Raw genomic sequence first — 23,350 nt, forward strand, 5'->3', positions numbered from 1 at the left:
TTTTAAGCAAAAAAAAATTATACTAATCAACTCAAACAATAGAATAAATCTTCTGGGAAAGAAACAGACACCAAAATGTAGAGGGTCCGTCTGAAGGGAAACTCCCTCCAAATGCTCTACATCTAATTAACAGTAGCTATAAAACACCCCTGCCCACACACCATGCATCTCCACCATTCAGGAGGAAGAGCATATGGTGAGAGAGCACCCTCAGAAGTGGCATTTTACTGTTCTCAAAATGGAAAGATGATGTCTTTAATGGAAGGGAAATTTCCTCTCCAAGAACACTTGGTTCATAGTCTTTGAAGTAACATAGAGCAAGCTGCCGTGACTACAGAAGCTTCAACCACAAGCACAGAGCTACCAGTTTGGGTAACAACTGCATTTACAAGTGGAGAAAATGGGGAGTGAGTGCTAGACCAGAAAGTGACTGTTTTGGCTTCCAGCAAAATGAACTGGTTCCCCTAAAGGCTCGTCCTATGTAGAAAACATTTATTAGAATGGTTTTATTCTAAGTCTCCTCTGAAAGAAGAGAGTGTCTAGTGCACCAAAATAACATTTCAGCCCTTGGCTTTCTAATTATTTAAAAACGTAACACTAATTGTTTACATACTAAGTAAAAAAACAAAAAGAAAACAAGAAGGGAAAAAACACCTTATGCTCTGGCTCAACATCCCCTTCTGCCGTCCGGCACCAAAATCACATCCTATATTTAGGAACCCGGAGGTCACATGGTTCCACGGATGATATCATACATTTAGCAATCAGTTTGCAGAATCAAACTAAAAGATTTATAAAGTCAGAGTGCTATGCATGAAGCTGAGGGCGTTATGGTGGAGCAAGCGAGGCAAAACAGACGTGAAAAATCATTGTTCGAAGTGGGAGGATCAGGCTTTTACATAAGATAACCATGTCGGGGGCTCCTCCTCACAGTCATGAAAATTTACAGTCTCTTATAATGAAGGAAGCAAGGGAGACGAGTTCCTTTAAAATGAGCATTTCTCTGACCATGTCGCAAAGCTCATAAATTGGGTCTTGAGAAAGCACCACGGGGAAAACACCTCCCAAGGTTTCCTTTTTAGTAAAGTTCTCACTCGCTGGATAAATGACTCAATCTCTGTTTTTCCCCCAGAGAATGAAAACATTCCTAAGAAGGGTGAAGTTCATGAAAGTATTGGCTGAAATTCTATTTACTTAGGATTTTTTTCCCCCTAAACTGTCTTCCTAACATCTCCCATGAACCCTTTTCCAGGCAGAAAAGGGACAGTGTTTCCAGCTCTGCTGAGCTTTCCACTGCATTCTCTCTGCTCAGGCCAACGTCTGCCGCCCCACTGGGCTCTCACGTTTTCAGAGCTTTGCCCATGCTCTATAGCTGTCTCATTTCTTTTTCTTCCTGGAACTTAGCTCTTCAAACACCAGCTGGTTCTCACAAAAGCAATTTATTAGGGAGGGAAAAAGCTTCACATAATTCCCTTCAATGACTAGGAACTATACATTTTTGCCGGCATAACACACAATGCTTAACCGCAGACTATAAATAATAAATGCTTAAACAAAAGAGTGCCTGTTTTTTCCAGGCTGTGTAATGAAGGGCAGTTTATTACAATGTTGGCATGCAGGAATGCATTAATAGTTGAGGCGACTGTGGCATTCACAGCCCCATGCCACCACAAGCACAGCAAAGCACAGTTAGGCCCGTGCTGGCTTGCATGCAACCTACAAAAAAAAAGCAGAATGGGAAAGAAGTCGTTCAGTCAGTCCTCTTAGGGTACTGTATATTCAAACATCAAAAGGATCTGTAAGGAATGGATTGAAACTACAACATCAAGTTTAAAAGAAGACAATTTGGACTTTGATACAAAAGCTAGAACTTAGGGCTTAGAACCTGAGAAGATCTGGGTTTAGGTACAAGGTTGGCATCTCATGTGCCCATAGTTGAGTTAACTGACCTCTAGTCACTTGATAGGGCAGTGATAGACCCAGGGCTAGAACACAGGTCTTCTAATTCCTGGTTCCTAGTCCATCCCACTAAACTGGCTGACACCTGGAGTCATCCACAGGCTGCCTCCAGGCTGGACTCAGACATAGTGCCACAGGGGCAGTTAAGGGACAGCCTACTTACCTGCCAACAGTGGAGAAAAGAAGATAGTACTTGCAATTGCAATTTCAAGACCTCATGCCATTTCTAATGACCTAAGATGCCTTTAAGACATTCAGCCCCTGAACTAGTTTTATTATTAGAAATTAGGGGAATGAGGCCAGTTATTCAGTTTGACTAGTAACTCAACCTGTCAAAATAGATAACAGCTATGAAAACTTGGACTGCCGCACCAGCACGTACTAGTAAGTCTCCAAGATTACTTAAGTGCTCTAAAATTTTATGACTTATGAGAAACATTTAACTCACTAAGACATTTTGCCTGGGTGACTGGTAGTTAGGAATTAGGACCAAGCTGCATTTGTTTGTCTGCCCTGCACAGCGTCTTAAAGAATCTCTTTGACTTAACGACCACCATGATATTTCCCTTCACCAAGGGCACCACCACTCCCTGATGTCTTCAGATAGCCCAGATGGTATGACTGGCCCTGAGTTATCTGCATTTGAGAACACTGCTCACTCAAACAAACAACTTTTCACCAGGGAGGCGTTCAAAAAATACCCTTGCATATTTTGTTGATGAAAGAGGAAATAGCAATTCCTAGGTATATCACTGAGATACTTCTCAGAGACAGTGGAGTGACTTCAGGGTTTAGTTAGAGGACATGAATTTTTCTAACAACGTGATTCATGCTATGAAAATTAAATATGGAATGAGTTACCTTGTCACACCAAGCAAAATTATATTTTCAGTCTCTTTTCCTTTGACCAGAAGAGATAGTATCACTGAAATGTAATCAATGCAGCAATCTCTTCATAAACCATAACAGGGTTTAATTGCAGTTTTCTGGACATACCCATAATACTAGAGCAGGTGTGGCAGCAAAATCAACCCAAGATTCAAAGTGTCTAAAATGGTTTCATGACACTAAGTTTGAAATAAGCCATAGGCATGATATGCATGAAAATTGCATATTCGTGTTTATGTAATATCTAAAGATACTTGATATGTTAAAATATAAGCATTTAGAGTATTTCCTTCTAATACCCATTATCACTCACATCCTATTCTTGTTGTTGTTGTTGTTAGATCCTGTCTTTTTTATTTCTTTCATGAACTCCTATTGAGCTCAAAACCCAAGACAATGAAATGGTGCAAATTTAAGATTTCAACATTTCATCCCCAAAGTTATGAGCTTCCATATAAGTGGCTGAGATTAGGAGAATAGAGAGTCCCTTCAAGCACTAACTTTTCTCATATGCTCTTTTCCCCCTTAATCCTGATATTCAGCAAGTGTATTCTATAAATGTATTGATTCTACTTATATAGAATTTTCTACCATACATTACGTCTATGTCTTAGACTTAAAGAATGAACTTACTTCCAAGTCTAGGTTGAAATAAACATTATCTGTCATTGAGCAAGGTGGCCTCAAGGGTCCTGAAATATTGTATCTAGCTGGAAATTCTATATTTTCTTCTGAATATTTTTTCTTCTCATTAAAAAAAAGAAGATAATTTTTTAAGCTTTTTTCCTAGCTGTAATAGCATTATGTGAACACTATTATCTTACAACTTCAGACAATACAAAGAGCCATAAAGAAGCTTGTAAATGTCATCCATAATTCTTTTACCCAGAGAGAGAAGCTTTGTATATGTGTTCCAGATAGGGAGGTAGATATATGTACATACATATGTACTTTTTTGCAAAAAGAAAGGAATTATACTATGCATGTTTTGTAATCTCATTTCTCACTTACAAATATCATGGACATTTTCCAGTGTCAATAAATACACACTTTTAATGACCATATGGCATTCCATTGCAGGTATATATCATGATGTTTAATAAAAATTCTTCATGGTTGGGTATTTGACCTATTTCTAATTTCTGTTATCATAATTGATGCAGTTATAAATATTTCTTAATCTACAAATTCATACATTTGTTTATTTGTTTTCTTAAGGGAAATTTCCAGAAGTCTTATTAAGTCAAAAGTACACATATGTGTAATTTTGAAATAGAAAGCCAGTTGGCCCTCTGGAGAGTTTCTGTCAATTTTAACTCCTAACAACAGTATGTAAATAATATCTATTTCTCCAGATTCCTTCCACACAATGATCATTGTGTCATCTATTTAGTGAACCAAATTCAGGGAGATTAAATCTTGAGATTAACCCAAGCAACCTTCTCCAGTCACCACCTGGACCATGGGTGCCCCTCCCTCTCTGTTTACTTAGAAATGTGCCTTGCCTCATGAGGACCTGACAGAGCCAAGAAAAGAATCAAAATCTTACTTTTTGAGCATCAAATTAGACTCTTGAAACTCATAGCAGTATCATCATTCTGAACTCCAGCCATCTATAATTTTGCTAATTGGGCTTTTTTTTTTTTTTTTTTTTTTTTGAGACAGAGCCTCAAGCTGTTCCCCTGGGCAGAGTGCCGTGGCATTACAGCTCACAGCAACCTCCAACTCCTGGGCTCAAGCGAGTCTCCTGCCTCCGCAATTGGGCTTTTTGAAAAGAAAGAAAAACAGTTTCCTAAAGTCTCAAAAGACTAATCCTTAAAGGAGTTGAGGCATAAAATGTTGTCAAAAGGAGCAGAGTAGAAAGAAATTACCTATTCTCTATCTCTACCCCACACTAGGGAAGAGGGACTTTGCAGGGGAGCTCAGATACTGGTCATTGGCTCCAAGAAGCCTGGGTCCCAACCCACAGCTGCATTGACAGTGGATGGAAGAACACTGTGGGGCATGGAATCCTCTGGTGTCTCAGGGATCCAAGTACTGCACAGTTGCCACTTCCCATAGAGGTTCAGTGACATGGAGGAGAGCAGAGTAAAGGGATTTTGAGAACTGAAGTGGCTGCAGGAGAACACAAGTCTTCTTGGACATCGAGGTGAGGAAGAGCAGCCACACTTTCCATGTTTCCCTGGGAGAGTGTGGAAGTCAGCCAAGAGGGAAAGCCAGCCACCCCAGAGACCAGACAGAGACCAGACGGGGACACAGGCGTGGGAAGCACTTGACGCCGGCAGGACAGACGCTGATGAGCAGTGACAGGTGAGGCAATTGTGCTTCTCCAACTTGAACTAAATTTAACTGAAAGTGCCTGGTTTAATTGTTCTGTCATCATGCAGAAAAGGGTTCAAGTTCAGTTTTAGAAAATGTAATGACTTTCTTTTCTTGCACGCCTGAGCTTATTTGGGGCTATGAAAGTCAGACAAGCCAGAAATGACAAAGCCTCCTTCTACTTCTCTTCACGTCCAATCAAATTCCAAACCCTATTCATTCTACCTCCAAAAAGCTGTCTATTTTATCCCACTTTTTCTTTCCTCACTGTCCCAGGCTCTCTGCCCGTATGGGGGAAATACTAATAAAAGTAGTTCTTGTTCAGGAAAAGACTGGGATCAATGGCTGAAGGAAAAGGGAAGGGGGGAAGGAAGAAGTAGAGAGGGAAAGAGGAAAGAAAGAAGGAAGCCCATAGAATAATCATAAAGCTTTAAGTCTGCCTCTCGTCTCATTCCCTAAATAAAATAATCTACTGCATAGATATTTGCATCTCCATTTTACAAATGAGGAAGAGGTTACATACATCAAGAGTCTCCCAGCCAGCCAGTGAGCCTGAAGCTGAGATTTTAATTTGAATCCAGTTGATAGGAAATCCACTCTTTTTCTAACATCTGCTGTGTCCCCTAGAACTGTATTTTGATTCTAGTTGCTAATCTGGTATCTGACCACTCACTCGAGTAAAGCAGTGGGATGCCTCAACAACTGTATTTTTTAGATTAATTATTTAAAGGAAGTAAGAATATATCTAAGGTGTGCTCAGGGAAGTACATGGCAAGTGATTAGGAACATAGGCTCCTGGCCCAAGCTGCCTAGATTCAAATATAGCTGAACCTGGGATCAGTTCATGCAGATTATGTGCCCGCTGTGTACTTTAGTGTCCTAGTCTGCAGTGGGAATGAGGATGCCTACCATTGGACGGCTTGAGAATGAGATGAGGTAATCCATGTATACCGCTTACAGTATTGTTTCTGGGCACCATCTCAAAATATTTAGCAATAGGCTCATTAAAATCTAAATCTGCTCGCATCTATATTCTTTCAGCAAAAGTCAAATTCCACCCCCCAAAACAAAAGGTCATTTAAAGAAAAAAAGTCTAAAAACAAAAAATTTTAATTGCTTATTAAACAAATTATTACTTCCCTAATAGACACCCTAGGATCTATCATTAAAATTATTTAAGTAAGGTTCAGCGCCCGCAGCACAGTGATTACAGTGCCAGCCACATGCACCAAGGCTGGCAGGTTCGAACCCAGCCCAGGCCAGCTAAACAACAATGACAACTGTAACCAAAAAAAAAAAAATCAGGTGTTGTGGTGGGTGCCTGTAGTCCCAGCTACCTGGGAGGCTGAAGCAAAAGAATCACTTAAACCCAAAAGTTTGAGGTTGCTGTGAGCTGTGACTCCACTATTCTCTACTGAAGGCAACATAGTGAGACTCTGTCTCAAAAAAATAATAATAATTATATAAGTAATAATTACATAATATCAGTAATAATTAATTAGATTTATCAATTTTTACTTGGCAAAGACATATGCAGTCTCCAGTCATAAGCTCTCACCGGCATGACATAGCAATCTCTACTCTAGATAAGTTAGAGAAGTGGGGAGATTTGTCCTACAAATACTGTCAATTGGTGATGCTGCTGTTTAAGACTTCTTTTTCAAGGTTCAGGAACAAAAGTTAATGATGGAGTCGTATTCAAGAAGCCACAGTGCTCTGCTGTATATTGAAGGAAGGTTAGCTCCATCTAAAATGGAGCAAGAAGCAAGCCTCTTTCCTCTAAGTCATCAACCTGCCTGGGCAGACCTAAGAAGCTTGAGCTTAGAGAAGCTACTACAAGCAGCAGTGGGCAAAAAATTTTATAGGACAGCATTTCTAAAAGTTCTGCCAAAATAATGCAGGTTTTTAAATGTTCTCATCCAACTGAAATAACAAAAAGGTAATAAAATAAGTTGGTATTCAAAAATATTGCTTCAAACTTTAATGTCTGTCCACTGTTAACTCTAATTTCAACACTTCTATATTTTCTGGTACTATTTAGTACTTACACATGTTTTGCAGTACTTTATTTCTCATCAGAGTGTATGTCTGGTTTAATGTCAAAATACCTACTTTGTTTAATGCCAAATGACTCTATTCCAACTTTCATGCCATCTACGACACCTCTGTTTTCCAAACTTACCTGAACATAAGTTTATTTAGGTGCTTATTAAATACAAATTCCCATGCTCCATTCCCTGGCGATTCCTGATGTGTAGGTCAGAAGGAAGTTGGGAATTTTTAATAAGTGTCCTCAGTGATGCTGGTCACTCATCACCACACGAGAACTAGCTGGTACCAACCAATGCACAATTTTAAAGGACAATTCAATGTAAATGATTTGATTTTTTTCCTAAAAATTTGAGAAATATTGGAAGCCTGAAGGCCATGATTCACCACTGATACCAAACTTTTCTTAGTTTGTCACCAAAATGAATGGGAGTTTAGTAAACATGAGCTCCATACTAAGTTGGGGCCACAGGAAACTATAGCATACCTTTCCACTTCTTCAACTACCTGATCTTTTCTCCCTTCCCTCCCTCTGCCTTTCCTTCCTTTCCTCCTTCAGCACTTACCTGAGTTCTTCTCTCACTTCTATGGCAGTATTCCCTGCTATGATGAACACATCATTCATGTCATCAGTCAGCATGTTGCAGGCATAACCGATGTTTATAGCAGTTTCTGTTATAAAATAAAGCCCACCTCAGTTAAAATATTCCTTAATAACATATGAATATTTTTCATAAAACTTCGGGGGCTGTTCTCCCTTGTAGCCTTAACGTCAGAGAGAGCATGATTGGTGATAAAATATCAATACAAGCAACCCAGAAAGAAATTAAAGACCTGGATTACATGATCAAATTCACCACTTGCTAAACCCATGGAGAAGAGCAACATCTGTGAATCCTTGGCCTTCTTATCTAGTTTTTAAAGAATCTTTTAATTTCCAAATTAGCACTCATGAAAATACCTTAAGATATTATGACACAGTGACATGTTCAAATATTAAGCTTTTGCCCCAAAATACCAAATATTTCTTTTGGAGACAAAAATACTGAACTAATATTCAATTCTGATAAGGTAGACAAATTGAAGAAAAAGACTCACAGAATGTTCAACAAACATGCAAACAAGAAATATGAACAACAAATATGCAAAATTTGTAGAGTTCTCCCACACATGTTGCCATTTTTCCATTAAGTGGATAGAACTTGGAATTCAACTATCATCTCAAAACCACCCAGTACTGCTCTACTGGAGAACTGGAAAATTAGATGATATGCAGTTCCTTCTCTAATGTTATAGAAATGGAGCCTGAGATAATTAGGTAACTCCTTTCATGTATTAATAGAGACATTTGATTCTTCCTAACTCTACAGAATCATTAGACCCCAGCTAATTCTATGAAATTATTAATTTTTTTCCTAAATCCAGGATGGCAATGATAAAATCTCAGTATATCCTTTGTATAAACATCAGAAATTAAAGTGAAATTATAGGCCAGGGGTGGTGGCTCCCGCCTATAATCCTAGCACTGTGGGAAATGGAGGCCAGTGGATTGCTTGAGCTCAGGAATTTGAGACCAGCTTGAGCAAAAGTAAGACCCCATTTCTACTAAAAATAAAAAGTAAAAATACTAGCCAGGCATTGTAGAAGACACCTATAGTCCCAGCTAATCAGGAGGCTGAGGAAGGAGATTGTTCAGGCCCAAGAGTTTGAGGTTACTGTGAGCTGCAATGCCACAACACTCTACCCAGGTTGACAGAGTGAGACTGTCTCAAAAAATAAATTGAAATTATAATAAATTCATGGATATGTGTAATTCTAGAACAGCTTTCCCTGCTCAGAGGAATCTGTGTCTAGTAATACACCTGAGGACTTAACTCCCTACTTTTTATTTTTTATGACCAGTAATTTGAATGAAGGTACAGAGAACTAATCAATCGCATCAGTGCTAGAATGCTCTAAAAGTTGCCCAACAGTAGATAGAATCTTAATGCACTAAACGGTGCCCAACAAGTAGATAGAATCTTAAAAATAGGTATGTGCCAGTTGATTGAATATTTTCAGTTTACTATAGCCAAGCATAAAACCACTTTTGTTTTAACCATTACTGTTAGCAATAGATCCAAAATATATTGATCCATTTTTGTTTCTTAGGAAACAGTATACTGATAACTTTCTTTGATGACTTGGTATCTTGTCTTGCCTGAAAGTAGGTCCAGTCTCACTGCACCATTGCACAGGCAGTCCTGGAATTCAACCAGGTTGCACTACTACAGCTGTGGCTATTATTGGAAAAAATGAAATATTTCCATAAACAGTTGATAAACAGCAGCTTCCTTGAGGTTCTCCAAAGCCTTCTCATCACCCTGATTGATTCCCCCAAACTTCCCTACCATCAAGAAATTAAATGAGTAACTGAGATTTTCAGTGTCCAATATCTGTTCTCACTGAGTACGATACTCATGTGAACCAATTGTTAAACATTTTTAATACCATCATTGCCTGTAAATATAACTTTATATTTAAGAAGCAATTGGACTGAAACTCAACTAACCCCAGACTATACTATAAAAAGTGTTTTGTTAGGTTGGTTTTGTTTCTTTTGTTTAAGTAGTAGATTTTTGCAATATATTAACTTTTGGGGGGGGTATTTCAATTCTTTCCAATGTGGAGGACTGCACAAATATCTAACTAACAAGCTTTCTGGTTAATTAAAATTTTATTATAGAAGTCATCTCCCTCTTTTCAAAACATCACATCACACATTTTCAAATTACCTTGTTTGTCTCCTGTGAGGACCCATATCTTAATATTGGCTAGTGACAAACTTGAAACTGTTTCAATAACACCCTCTTGCAACTTATCTTCTATAGCAGTAGCACCTAGCAGCTTTATTGAAAAATAGAAAATATCTTACGTTAGTGATTGCAAACAAGATCCAAACCATCTACAGCTTTCAGTCACAGAATTTGGAAGACAAGAAACAGGAATTGAAGACAGTGCATTGCTACAGCAAGCTTCCCATTATATGCAAAAGCGAGCTGGGAAGAACCCCAAAAGGAATTTTAAGCCAACTTAATGGCGGAGATTCTGGGAGTTAGAACTTACATAGGAGACTGATAGGTTCAGATAACATGTTAGCATAAGTGATCAGAAAACATTTGAGCCTCTAAGGACTTAACAATTTCCCAGCTGCTTCCTCATTTAATTTCAACAATGGAGTTCAAAGGAAAGACTTCACCCTCCGGTCAGAAAGCTGTGCAGTGATTTTCCTATATTAAACCAGCATGTGCCATAAACTAAAAAATGAAGTTCCTGTGTGATTTGTCATCCAAAGGTGAATAAAACCTAGTACCCTCCCTAGTCTTTAGTCACAATGAGCTTCCTAATCACTGGTGTCTCAGAGAAGAGTGGTTCCTAGGATAGAGCATGCTCTGGATAGCACAGATAGCACCGGAATCTCACAGGCTTGGAATGGTTTAGACAGAGCTATAGCCCCATTCTTCATAGCAGTTTACTCAAGCCAAACATAACATCATTTTGTTTTAACCCTTCCTGCTCTAAAAAGGTAAGTCATAAACAGAGAAGAAAAAAAAAAAAAAACATAACACAGAGATTGAGAAAGAGTAGGGTGTCTACTATCTTCTACTCCTGGAGGACTTCCAATTGCATAAGCTACTAATAGAAATAAACCTCTAGGCTTTGGAAGACCATCCAGGGCAAACCCAAAGCCAACATTATAAAACATGATTCAGTGTTTAAAAGAGGAACATCTGCTGTGTGCAAGATGATTTAGCCAACGGCTTATTCCTATGCTTGCTCTCTAAACTCATATTATCCTTTCTGTAAACACAAACCATTGTGCTTCTAAACTCATACCATCAAATCTTTTTCAATTTCTTCATACAGCCCCGCTATCCGTTCATCCCTCTCATCTGTGGCAGTATTTGCATCTTCAAGCATTTTATGCCACTCTTTAAAGTACGCGTCATCCAGATCTCTGTACGCAATGGCCAAGGTTCGAAGGCCTTCCCCTGCAAATTCCTGCCAGAGAAGACATAGATTTAGGAACCATGAGAAACAGTACGCACAGCAGTAACAACCACAGCAGGTAAGAAATATTCACTCAAATGCATATTGTCCCCAGAGCACTTGGGAGATGCATGTATATATTTTGTATTTACTTTCTATGAGGTTAAAACATTCAAGGGAACGAGGCTTCCCCCAAAAGACAGCTGAAATAGCTGCTGCAGTGTGTGCTAGTTGAGACGCAATCAGCGGTGCCCAGGACTTGACATATTCATTTAAAGCAGCAAAGGCTGTTGCTTCCAGCCTATCCATGCTGAAGGAAGCATTTTCTCCCATGAGAGGGACCCAGTGTGTTTTACAGGCTTTAGCTTCCTGTGAAAAGATCTTTAGAGGATCCATAGCTCTCAAATCAAGGGCAGAAGCCTGTCTCAAGGAAGGGCAGCGTGACACCCTACCAAAAAGTCTTATCACCAGTAATACATCTACTGGCTAAAATGAATTGAGGTCTCCTTTTGTATCTGCTTGAAATTTTCCATAATAAAAGGGTAAAAGTAAATAATAAATGAATAAATAAATGTTAAATAGTCAGATAACAGATGCTTACGCATATTGCTTAAGGTTATAATAATAACCCCTAGGGGAGAGAAAGGAAGGGGTTGCCTCTGGGAAGCAGGACTAAGCCAGGAGGCCACTTCTACTTCCCATTCTCAACTCTTCTATGAAACGTTTATGTTTTGCTATATTAAAGTTTTATTTTAATAATAAAAAGTTGTTTGAAATGTTAAGGATACCGTCATGATGAAGTCGGGTGAGTTTTTAAATAAATCATTGTTTTTGGAAATTATATTCTATGAAGTTAGTATTGAATAATAAGTCAGACTGATTAGGAAAACATACATGCTTTTTCTTTCAGCATCTCAGTAAACTAGCAATCCCAAATGATACCTAATGGGGCTGGGAGAATAAGAAATGGGTAATTGCTAAGCGTCTCACACAGCCGCAATAACTAGAAACACATGTAGATTGCTTTAGGGAAATCCTAAAAAACTCCCACTTCCCCTGTGTCTCCTGTGGTCATTTTATGGGCCTCTAAGCTGTAAGCAAAGAGTTTTTATAGCCATTGAACACGTCTTCTCTGTCGTTTCGGTTCGTGGGACAGATATAGGTTTATGGGCAGACACAGGTTATTCCATGACATTTCCTAATTAAGTAAATAGAAAGAAAAGTCAGCACGTCCTGCAATGATGTGGTTTAGCTCAGAGAGTTTATGAGAAAAATTATCCAAATTTATCTCACAGGCAGTGGGTAGCGCTTTGAATATCGCAATCACATTTTATAAGTCCTGCCTTTCGAGACCACCACTGAGTCCTCTATTGATCTGGAAATCTAGTTACTGCCTCCTAATGATCTTTGTCCTCTTAATTCGCACAAACACTTCATGGCTTGCAACCCCACTGGGCAATTCCAGTGCCTTCCCCTCTGTTCTGTACAACAGTGAATCAACTCTAAGAGGACATTACAAAAGGGCACAGATGATTTAAGTTATTTAATTAGCACATGAAACGCAAGTTTAATCCTAAATGAGCATTTGAACAAGGTCTTTTCCTATCATTAAACAATTCAAAATCAATAATTAAATACAAATTTAAAACCTCAGAATCTAGAAGCCAAAATGAATACAATGAATGAAGCAAAGAGCAAGTTAAGTAGATATTAGCTGAAAAAACAATTATTTGACATACTCATATAAAAAGACCAAACGAGCCTCCCCATACTTGAGTATGAAAGGAGACCATATAAAAATCCAGGGCCTTGGTGTTTGAGTAATGGCAAAAATCAGATACTTGTCAACATATCAGATCAGATATGTTGTTTTCATAAGAAAAAAAATTAAAATGACCATGCCGGCCTTCTGGAAAAGATTAAAAGAAAATCAAGAACGCTCTATTGAAAAGACAAAAACAATAGCTATGTGTGTAACCAATATAATTAAGCCCTCGTTTTTTTTAAACTTAAAGTCAAGCAGAGGATTTTTTTGGTTGTTTTTTTTTTTTTAGTTTATTTGTTTGTTTTAAAGATTCAGGGAATGTTTTATATTAAATATAGGGCCTAACAAAGAACGTAAATCTTCAATAATTTTCTAAAGGAAAGAAATCAATGAGAAAATGAGAGTTTTGACCAGATGTCCTCAAAGTTCACATGGGTTTAAACGGAACTTCAAACAAACATTAGAGAGACACAAGAATGCCAGGTTTGACCAAGTAACATTAATTCATATTAATTCACAGGCTCTTACTTTCTTGAAAGAAAAACAAAAGTGTACCAAAGATCTCTCCTGCTTCCTTTGGAAAGCTGTTAGAAAGAAATTACACTGGTCTTAGAATGTACCAATTTGATGCCTTGGGGACACAACGGGTCATTATGATTTATGACCTAAATAAAAAGGCCCTTAGAGCATAAAGCTGGCTCCAGGTACTATTGTCCTCTTCCCACCTAAACACAGCCCTAAGGGTGTATAGCACACCCCCGGGGTATAGGGCTACAAACTGAACTTCACCTAAGAAATGCAAGCAATGTAACCTAGTCGTTGGTACCCTCTTATTAATCTGAAATTTTAAAAAAAGAAAAAAAATACAAAGAAAAAAAAAAAAAACACAACCCTAAACCATTCCCTCGAGATAATCATGAAACATTCCATTGGTACCAAACACATCAGAACCCAAGCAAAAGCAACTCTCTAGCTCCACTTCCCAGAACCAGTCCAGGCCCCCAAAGAGCAGCAACTTGAAGCTGCAGGGGACTGTAAGCAGGTTTCATAGGTGGTCGTAAAGCACCGCCAGCCTGGGCCTGGCCTGAGTTCAGGAGCCCACACGCTGTGGCTACTTCTCAGCTGCTGTGTGTTAATCCACCTGTGATGAGACCAACTGGCCTCCCAGCAGGGCAGGAAGGGGTCCATATGCCAGTTTTCAGACATTCATTGGCACAGTTTCCTGTGGAACTGCTCTCCAGATGCTTTCTATTTCAGTAGTCAGATCGTTTAGCTGATATTTTTAAAACAAGACCTAACTATAGGAGATGGCAAAAGGGCCACCGAGGTAACTTTAAGACAGAGGCACTTACACTAAGATGGTCTGATGTCAGAGTCAGAAGGTCTCCATTGGAAGGATGAAGTTTTTCAAACAGAATAGTATCTGCTCCTTTGGAATAAAGCTTAATCTGTCCTTCTGGGTTTCGAACTGAAAAAAGTAAAAAAAGTTAGGAAAAGCAGATTACAATCAAGGAAATCCATCAAAATTAGACTCTCCCAAGGCTCCAATCAGGCAATTTGGAAATGGGCATAATGTTTTAGACAGTAGTAAATAAAACACTCAGTGTCTCTGGTTAGCAGGTTATTACCTAAGTCTTTGGCTTTATTCCTATTTTATTAATTTAGAAATACTCTGTCTACTGAAATCCTTTGATTTCTCAAAATCAGAAACAAGTATTTTTATTCTGATACATAATACCTTCCTATTTTTCTTGCCTACTACTTCTGAAGGGTTGATACACTTAAATTAGACCCCCATGTTGAGAGGAATGAAGAGCTTTGTTTGCCCATCTCCTGGTGTGAAATTCAAGACCTACTACTGTTCAATTCGATATCATTGTTACTCCAAATCATCTCTTTATGGAATTCTAATCACTCAAAATCATGGCTTGGGCATTTGTTCTTAGTCCTCACTGGCACATTTCTCTACCCCCTTTACTCTTTCTTGGCAGTTTATTCCTGGGTCACAATCCTGGCTGCAAGCATATCTCACAGAAGGCTTTTAAAAAATAAAATTTTCACCCTTTCCTATTGGAAATCTGTATTAATAGAACTGTGTTTTCAGCCTGTAATTCCCAATGTGGGACTGCACCCCCTATTAGGCTCCCCTCATCTCCAATCCTACCCACAAATTGCTATCAGAAAAATCTTTATTGTAAACCACAGAACACTTGTCCTAACTTTATAGGTTTGGTTTTATACCTTGACATGAAATAGACACTTCATAATTATTTGTTAAATGAATGAAAGAATGAATGACATAGCCATGTGATTCTTCCCAAGAATAACCACCTGGGTCACAATTTCATGGTCAGAACACTCTAACCCTCACAAGGTTCATCATTTGAGTGCTTTCCTTTCAATTATGCCTTTTCTCTAAAAATAGAATGCCTCAAAACAGATGAACATAAATATTATCTATTAATGTAATGGGATGTGAAATTTACAGCTTGATTTTTTTAAATATAAATACCAAAATACAATAAGTTACTTTCCAGTTCAGTGCCCATAGCACAGTGGTTACTGTACCAGCCACATGTACCGAGGGTCGCAGGTTCGAACCCAGCCAGGGCCAGCTAAACAATGACAACTGCAATAACAATAATAAAAAAAATAGCCAGCACCTGTAGTCCCAGCTACTTGGGAGGCTGAGGCAAGAGAATTGCTTAAGCCCAAGAGTTTGAGGTTGCTATGAGCTGTGATGGATTCTACGACCCTCTACCCAGGATGACAGCTTAAGACTCTGTCTCACAAAATATATATATAATAAGTTACTTTCCCCTCTAACCTTTAACTACCCTTAGCCAACACAATCTATTCTAGTTTCCTCCTCCTGGCTTGCACAGATTTAATGCACTCTAGAAGTTTTTTGGTCCTTGGCTTTGTCTAGGTCTTGTCTTATTCAGCTTTCCTAATTGCTAGAACTCATAAAGTTTTTCTTGTACTTACTTTAGCTCTAATTGCCCATATTGGGGGATAAAAAAAAACTCATTGCAATCTGTGCAAGTCCTTTACCATCTCTATGTCTCAGCTTCTACAAATAAAAAGGAGATGTTTGAATGATCTAACTACAGAAGTCCTTTCCAGCTGCACAATTTTGTGATTTAATAAATATTTTCCATCCTGAAGCTTTCTCTTAACCCAGCATCCATTCCTTTAAATTTGTGCAAATCCAATATAATGGAATTCTGGTTAAGTTCATGCACCAAACATTTTCCTCAGCAGCTCAGCAAATTTTATAACTCTTTTCATCCAAGGCTTCTGGTCATTTCTGCTCAAAGGCTTCTCAGTCTTCTCAGAAGTTAACCCTTTTTAAAATAAATTTAAAAGAACATAACAGTTTTAAATGGAGAAGATAACATGTGGCCAGAGCCTGGACAGGGGTCATAGTTTTTAGGTTAAAGAATCTTCTTGCATTGCTTGCCCTTTAAATGTTGGTGTTCTTCAGAGACTTACTAAGGGTCTTTTTCTCTTTCCATCCTTCATACTCTCCCTGGGCTACTGCATTCATGTCTCCAGCTTCAGTTTCCATCAACAGACTGATTGCTCTCAAAAGTACATCTTATACCTAATCCATTTCCAGCACTCCCTCTGACTTGTACATCTAACTACCAACTAAATATCTCTTGAATATGCCCAGGTCTTCAAACTCATACTGAACATGTTACCTTCCTCCAGTAATTAGCTGCTCCCCCAGATATCCCTAGTCTCAGTAATCCGCTTCAACATCCACTCAGTCTCCCAAACTGTAAATCTGGGCAACACTCATAGTTCTTACCCCTTCTCTACCCATATATCTAATCAAAGCTATGAATGTCTCTATCACTTAGGTTAATCATGTTAACCTAACTGGCTTTACTCATCCCTCCCCTGTGTCCTTCCAAACTCTTCTGTATATTCCAGCCAGAGTCATTTTTGTACTGCTGCTTACCATAGCACATAGAGGGCTCAAAATCAAGGTCTTCCCTTTCCAGTCTGTTTTCTACCCTGTTTCACTATGTTCTCTTGGATGCAGGGACACAAAATATCTTTCAGTTTTTCACATGCTACCTTACTTTCAAGAACAGCAGTTCTCAACCTGTGAGTCACGACTGACAAGAGCTGTATTAAAGGGCCACAGCATTAGGAAGGTTGAGAACCACCGCTCTAGAACATAGTTAGGCACTTAATAGATATTTGTTTAATTAAAATGAATTATAATTGCACAAAATTCATTAAAAGCAGCAGCTATGCCTTTGTGACACAGAAGAAAGGAAAAGGTCAGAAACGGCTTCTAAGTAGATGTAACAGCAGCGCAGTGAAGGATGACAGATAATTCTCCTTTGTCATATCTCAGCTGCTCATACACCACTCAAGGAAATGCCTGTCACGTAGTAGCATGATTTGTGCTATGACAATGTCTAAAGCAAGCTTAGAATTGGCCAACCTTTATCTAACTACCTTAGAAGGGCTTTTCAAGGAGCTAATTGTAATTTATACTTCTTTAATGATTATCTGACAGTTGTCTCCATTCATAACTATCTTTGAATTTTCTCTATAAACAGAAATCAATTTTTATTCAGATTCCTCTGACTTAAATAAGGGCTCTTTCCCCAGAATGAAAGTACTATAGGTATTGAAACTATACCTTGATGATTCGATGAATGATTGCCTCTCTTCCCACAAAAGAAAGAAGGAGGAGGAGGAGGACCAGAAGAAGAGGAAGGAGGAGGAGGAGGGGAGGAAGAAGGGAAAACAAAAAAAGAAGGAGGCGCAGCAGCGGCAAGCACCACAAATCTCTGAACATCAAGGTGTTGTCCCCGCAAACCAACCCATGTGATGACCATGAGACCAGGATGGTTTTTCTTGCCTTGCTATCAAACAGAGACTTTTCTACCCTAGTGGACTCCCTCTTAAATTCCTCCTGCTTAAAAACCAGGCAGAACCAAAATAAAGCCAGCAAACCTCCATGAAATCTGTGGTGGAGCATTACCTTTCTTCATATGGGATCCATTAAAGCAAACATCTGATGTTTGTGGTTAGGCTGCAATTTCTCCACAGCCTGTCATGGTGACCAGCACTGAGCAAAAGCCAAGCATCTCCCTGTGTAGCAATCTTAGATCTTTGTCAACACCCTCAGAGCAAAGAGAAACCCGTTTTGGTCTAAACCAGCGTCAGTAACACCTCCCCTGAGGCTGTACAGGGGAGATCGCTCCTGCTGGCAGATGAGGCCACACCCAGTGTGGCCAGCACGCCTCTCAGTTGCACTGATGACTGGCTACATTCTGTTGTCATAAGAAATAAAAATAAACATCCTCAGATGTTGTTTTGTTCTTACCTGCTAAGACAATCTCTCGGGTCTAATTTCCAGTGGTTCGAGACCAAAAACCCTGCCATTACATATATACATGTGTTTTCCACAGTTGGAAATTGTTTTAATGTGCTGAGCAGGATATTCATAAGTTATAAAATGTGGGTTGGATTTTACTTAACAAACATTTGTAGAAAACCAAGCTCCATGATTGGCCTGGGCAGTTTAAGATGATGAAGGCATAGCACCTGCCCTCAGGTGGCACACAGTCTACTGACTGGGACAGTAATAGTATCATGGGACTGATATCACACTGGTGTTATGAACAAGGGGCTCTGGGGAACACAAAGGAGATGTGAAGGAACTGAGAGACGAGATGGCATTTGATTTGGACATTACCAGATGAGTAGGAGATTCCAAGGGGAGAGGTGAGGGAAAGGCATGCTTTAGACAGGGGGAGCAGCGTGCACAAAGGGTGTAAAAGTGCACAGCGTACCTGGGAGGGGTGAGGTCCGATGAGGCTGCAGCTCAAAGTTGGGGGAAGCAGAAGAAAAGTAGGCCGATATCAGATTGCAAATCATCTTGCTTATCATGACTAAGGACTTTATCCTTTAAATTTTGGGAAGCCACCAATGTTTTTTAACTAAGGGAAGGCAAAATCAGGTCTATGTTTTAGGGAAATAAAAAAAATCTTGGTATCAGCATATGAAATTATTATAAGGGGGAATGATTTGGAAGATATTGCAATGATTGTTGTGACAATTAAGTCTGTTAATTCATGTAGAGCAGTTTTTGTGGTTTCTATTTCTTAATTTATTTTAATTTTGATATTTTTTGTCATTTCATTGCTACAAATACTCATGTAAAGCATTTAGGACAGTTCCTGGCACATAATAGGCACTTGTTAAATGGCATTTATATATTACTACAGTGTGGAAGCTAAGTTGAGGGACACAAGAGTTCAAGAGTAAAAGAATCTTTCAAAGGCATCAAAATGACCACTATGCTATCAAAAGATCAAAAATAATCTCAGCTACCAGCCATACCTATGACAGACATCCTTTTTCTTATATTGTTGAAGTCCAAAAAGGCAAGCAATTGATAAGTAACTAGTGTTCCCAATTCTTCTATTGTTATTGTCTCTGGGGTCCGAGACTTAAAAACGAACCCAAAATTTCTAGCAGCATTCACTAGAGCCCCTTCATCAGGTGACTGAACTTGGTAAATCAGTTGTCCTAAAAGAAAAAGAAAGAAGCATATCAATACTAAGAATAATATCTACTATTCATATAATTTCAATACCCACTCCAACTCTTTCGTCAGTGCAAGACCCAAGCATCAGCTCTAAACATCGTTTTTATCCTCAGATCTTTTCTACTCACCCAGGGCTGAATCAAGCACCTGTCCTCTGGGACACCATAGGACTTCATGTGTGTCATCAAGGTAGCCCTTGGCATCTTATGGGAAAATATCCATTTCTGTCTTTCCATTGTGCTGAAAATTTCTTAGATCAGAGGCCACACCTTCTATTTTCAGTGACTAGAGATGTGCTATAATGTTTCACAAACTGAAACATTTTAATATGTATTAACTTACATATTCCTCAGGGCAAGCCTTTGAGGTAGGGATTATTAAAATTATTATTTTCATTTGATACTGATAGAATTTATGACTGAGAGAGGTTACATGATTTTGGAAAGACTGCACAGCCAAAGAGTGATGGAGCAGTAAGTTCAAATTATACTTCAGTCTGCCACTAATGATCATTTTATAAGAATACATACATAGCCTTCACTGCATTTTCTTAGTTATTATGTTAAGATATTTATATTCTACACTTAGTAGATTTAATTTATACCCTTATAAAATGCACCATAGATAAATAAAGAAAAAAAGAATACACAAAAAAAAATCTTAAAATATAAGGACTCAAACCAGGATGTTAATTTTCGTTATCTGATACTGTGAGTGTGGTAGAATGGGGGTAAGACAAGAATGGAGATAAAAAGGATGAAAAGAGAAAAAATGTATATAATTTTAAAACAGCATGTATAAAACAAACCCTTCTATGTAAAATTATATCATGTTTGTATGTAAAAATGAATGGGGAAAAGCGGGTAGAGCTATAATCATATTTAATGATTAGTGATGTCCAAAGTAAATTAAGAAAACAAGTTGCATATAAGTAGATAAACTATAGTTCTCTTGTGTTAAAAAAGAAACAAAGCATTACCTATCTGCATACGTTCTTGTACATAGCTATGAACAAGTGGAAAGGATAAAATGATACACACCAAATGTTACCACTGATTACCCCTACAGGGTGAGATTAGAGTTCAGGAAAACTATGAGTAGCTTTGCCATTATTAGTTTTTGTATTGTATTGTTTGGATTGATACAGGCATAAATGAATTTTCGAAATTGAGAAAAGGGAAAAACTTAAATCAATTACTTGGTCTACCTATAAAATTATATAGTAACTTTTCCTTCTGGCCACAGGGTAGACTAGGTGTCAGGACCAACCTCTCCTGCTATAAAACAACTATAAAAGCATTTTGATATTCTTGAATACATCCATGAACTAGATAAGAAGGTAAGAATTGTTCAGGTCAGAGACTGAGATAAAGAATACAGATGGACGAAAAAAAAATCATACTTTAAAGAACATGGAAAATAGTACTTCATTTTATATGGAATTGGAAAAAAACTCAAATAGGCAAAACAATACTTAGAAATAGGTGGCTGGGCTCATCTCTAGGTTCTCTATTCTATTCCATATATCTACATCTCCAGTTTTGTGCCAGTACCATTATGTTTGGATCACTATAGATTTGTAGTATAACCTGAAGTCTGGTAGCATGATGCCTCCAGGTTTTATTTCTCAGTATTTTTCAAGTTGTTTAAAGTATGACATTGGTGCTTTGATGAGAGTAGTCTTCAGGAGGCCCCATTTAGAGGAGTACCCTTCTGGTATACTTTCTACCTTGGGCAGGCCTTTGGCTGTGCTGTTTCTAACCCAAGCCCCAGGGTGGAAACGAATGAGTAAGTTCTCCTGGTTCAGAAAATGCCCTGAAGGCAAAAGCTAGCTGTTGCTCTTTTCTTTTTTCTTATTATATAATTTCATAGTGGTAACATTTGGGATATAAACAAACACTGAGAAAAGCTAGTCCCAGGTAAACCCCTTATGCAATGTTCTACTTTAATTTGAAAATCCTTTAAACTTACTGTCAATTTTGATATTCAAAACCGAAACCAACACACACAGCCCACCACTCAGACACGTTTTTCACTTACCTGCACTATTCTCTTCTGACATTACCGTATGGCAGAGAGCAAGTAACCTAAGGAACTCATGCACTTTGGGATCGCCCAGCTTAATGGACTCCATCAAATGGTGGTCAGAGAACTGAAATGTTCTATCTGCTTGAGATTTGACTGAGATATCCACAGGCTCTTTTTTCTGTAGGAAAACAGAGACAACAACAACAAACTATAGACCTCATTCCAACAATACTCTTTTAACATTCAAAAATACTTCCTCTGGAAACTAATTTATAGCTTTCATAGGAAAGCTATAACCCAATTATAGCCCAAGAATATGGGGAAAGGGGAGAGGGAGGGGAGGGGAAGAGGGTGGAGGGGTGGTGGAAGGGTAATTGGTGGGATCATGCCTATGGTTCATCTTATAAGGGTACATGTGAATCTTTCTAAATGTAGAATATAAATGTCTTATAACACAATAACTAAGAAAATGACATGAAGGCTATGTTAACCAGTTTGATGAAAATATTTCAAATTGTATATAAAAACAGCACACTGTACCCCATGACTGTATTAATGTACACAGCTATGATTTAATTTAAAAAAAAAAAAACTTCCTGTGAGTATTTCTAGTTCTTGTATTATTTTGTAGCCTCAAATGTCTGGCACTAAAATGGCTATTTCATCATTACTGTTGAATATAATCTTCTCATTTCAGAGCTATGCACCAAAGCAATAAAGTTTCCAAAAATATAAGGGGAAGAAAAATCTCTGATGGCTGTACAGATCCACAAATGCTTGTTTGCAAATAAAAAATAAAAACAAAGTCCCCAGAAAACTGAAAGTTTTTCTCAAAACCTACTTGATAGCAAAACCTAACCTGACTTGAAGGCTTTTTAGCAGCAATATCTGACCTGGGATGGTATGTGTCTAGCTATAGGTTTTTTAAAGCCTTTCTGAGATACTTTCTCAGATGTCTGAAGACAGTACATAATATAACGTCAGATATTATAAGATTATCTTTCTACAATCAGAAGATTCTGAATTTCTAAACATATCTGGCTCCTAAATTTTTTATAAGAGATTGTGAACTTGTATCTATTTCACGAGTGATCCTACAAAGGTTTCTGCTCTGAACACTTTTACATAAGCTCATTAGCTACACAGCCCACATCGCCTCCCTTAGGATTATTTACAGCATTGTTATACTTAAAGACTTCATTAATATTTGAAGTTTATTCTAAAGTTAAAAAAACAGATACTATTGCAACTACTTTGTAAGAGAGAAACAATGGTGTAATTTAAGTGATCCGTTCCAAGTCACACAGCTTGTTACTACCTGCAGTAAAACTGGAGCCAAGTGTAGGTCCCTCGTTCCTTAAAACCAGATTTATTCTAACATTAATAATACTGGATAAAAATGAGAAATATGATTGTTTACAATGAGCCAGATACTATGCTAACAGCTTTATATGAATCGTTACACATAATCTTCCTAATCATGTATAGTATAATAAATATTTTTGTTATCCCTACTTCACAGATGAGAATCTGAGCATTGCCAAGGCCACCTAATAGGACATGGCAGAGCCAGGACTCAAACTGAGCCAAAAATCCATGCTTTGAATATTTTGCCATAATAACTCTGTAATGTTATTCTTGATTTTTCTCCCTGCCCACTCACTAATTTAATAATGGCTACCCTTTTTAAAGTGATTACAGTATACTAGTTTTATTTTTAAAGTACTTTT

General features: G+C 38.1%; 1 protein-coding gene across 1 annotated transcript in view; it reads right to left on the reverse strand.

The window, feature by feature from the left end:
* Nucleotides 1–23,350, reverse strand: part of ATP8B4 (ATPase phospholipid transporting 8B4 (putative)) — a 240,815-nt gene that overhangs the window by 37,092 nt on the left and 180,373 nt on the right. The window contains exons 15-20 of the mRNA XM_023509982.1: nt 21,633–21,798; nt 19,385–19,573; nt 14,362–14,477; nt 11,092–11,256; nt 9,990–10,101; nt 7,782–7,887 (exon numbers count right to left, since the gene is read on the reverse strand). Coding sequence (XP_023365750.1) covers nt 7,782–7,887; nt 9,990–10,101; nt 11,092–11,256; nt 14,362–14,477; nt 19,385–19,573; nt 21,633–21,798 — 854 coding nt within the window. The remainder of the gene's footprint in view (nt 1–7,781; nt 7,888–9,989; nt 10,102–11,091; nt 11,257–14,361; nt 14,478–19,384; nt 19,574–21,632; nt 21,799–23,350) is intronic.

Source organism: Otolemur garnettii, unplaced genomic scaffold, assembly GCF_000181295.1.
Source record: "Otolemur garnettii isolate 467f Iridium unplaced genomic scaffold, OtoGar3 scaffold00011, whole genome shotgun sequence".
Classification (NCBI taxonomy): Eukaryota; Metazoa; Chordata; class Mammalia; order Primates; family Galagidae; genus Otolemur; species Otolemur garnettii.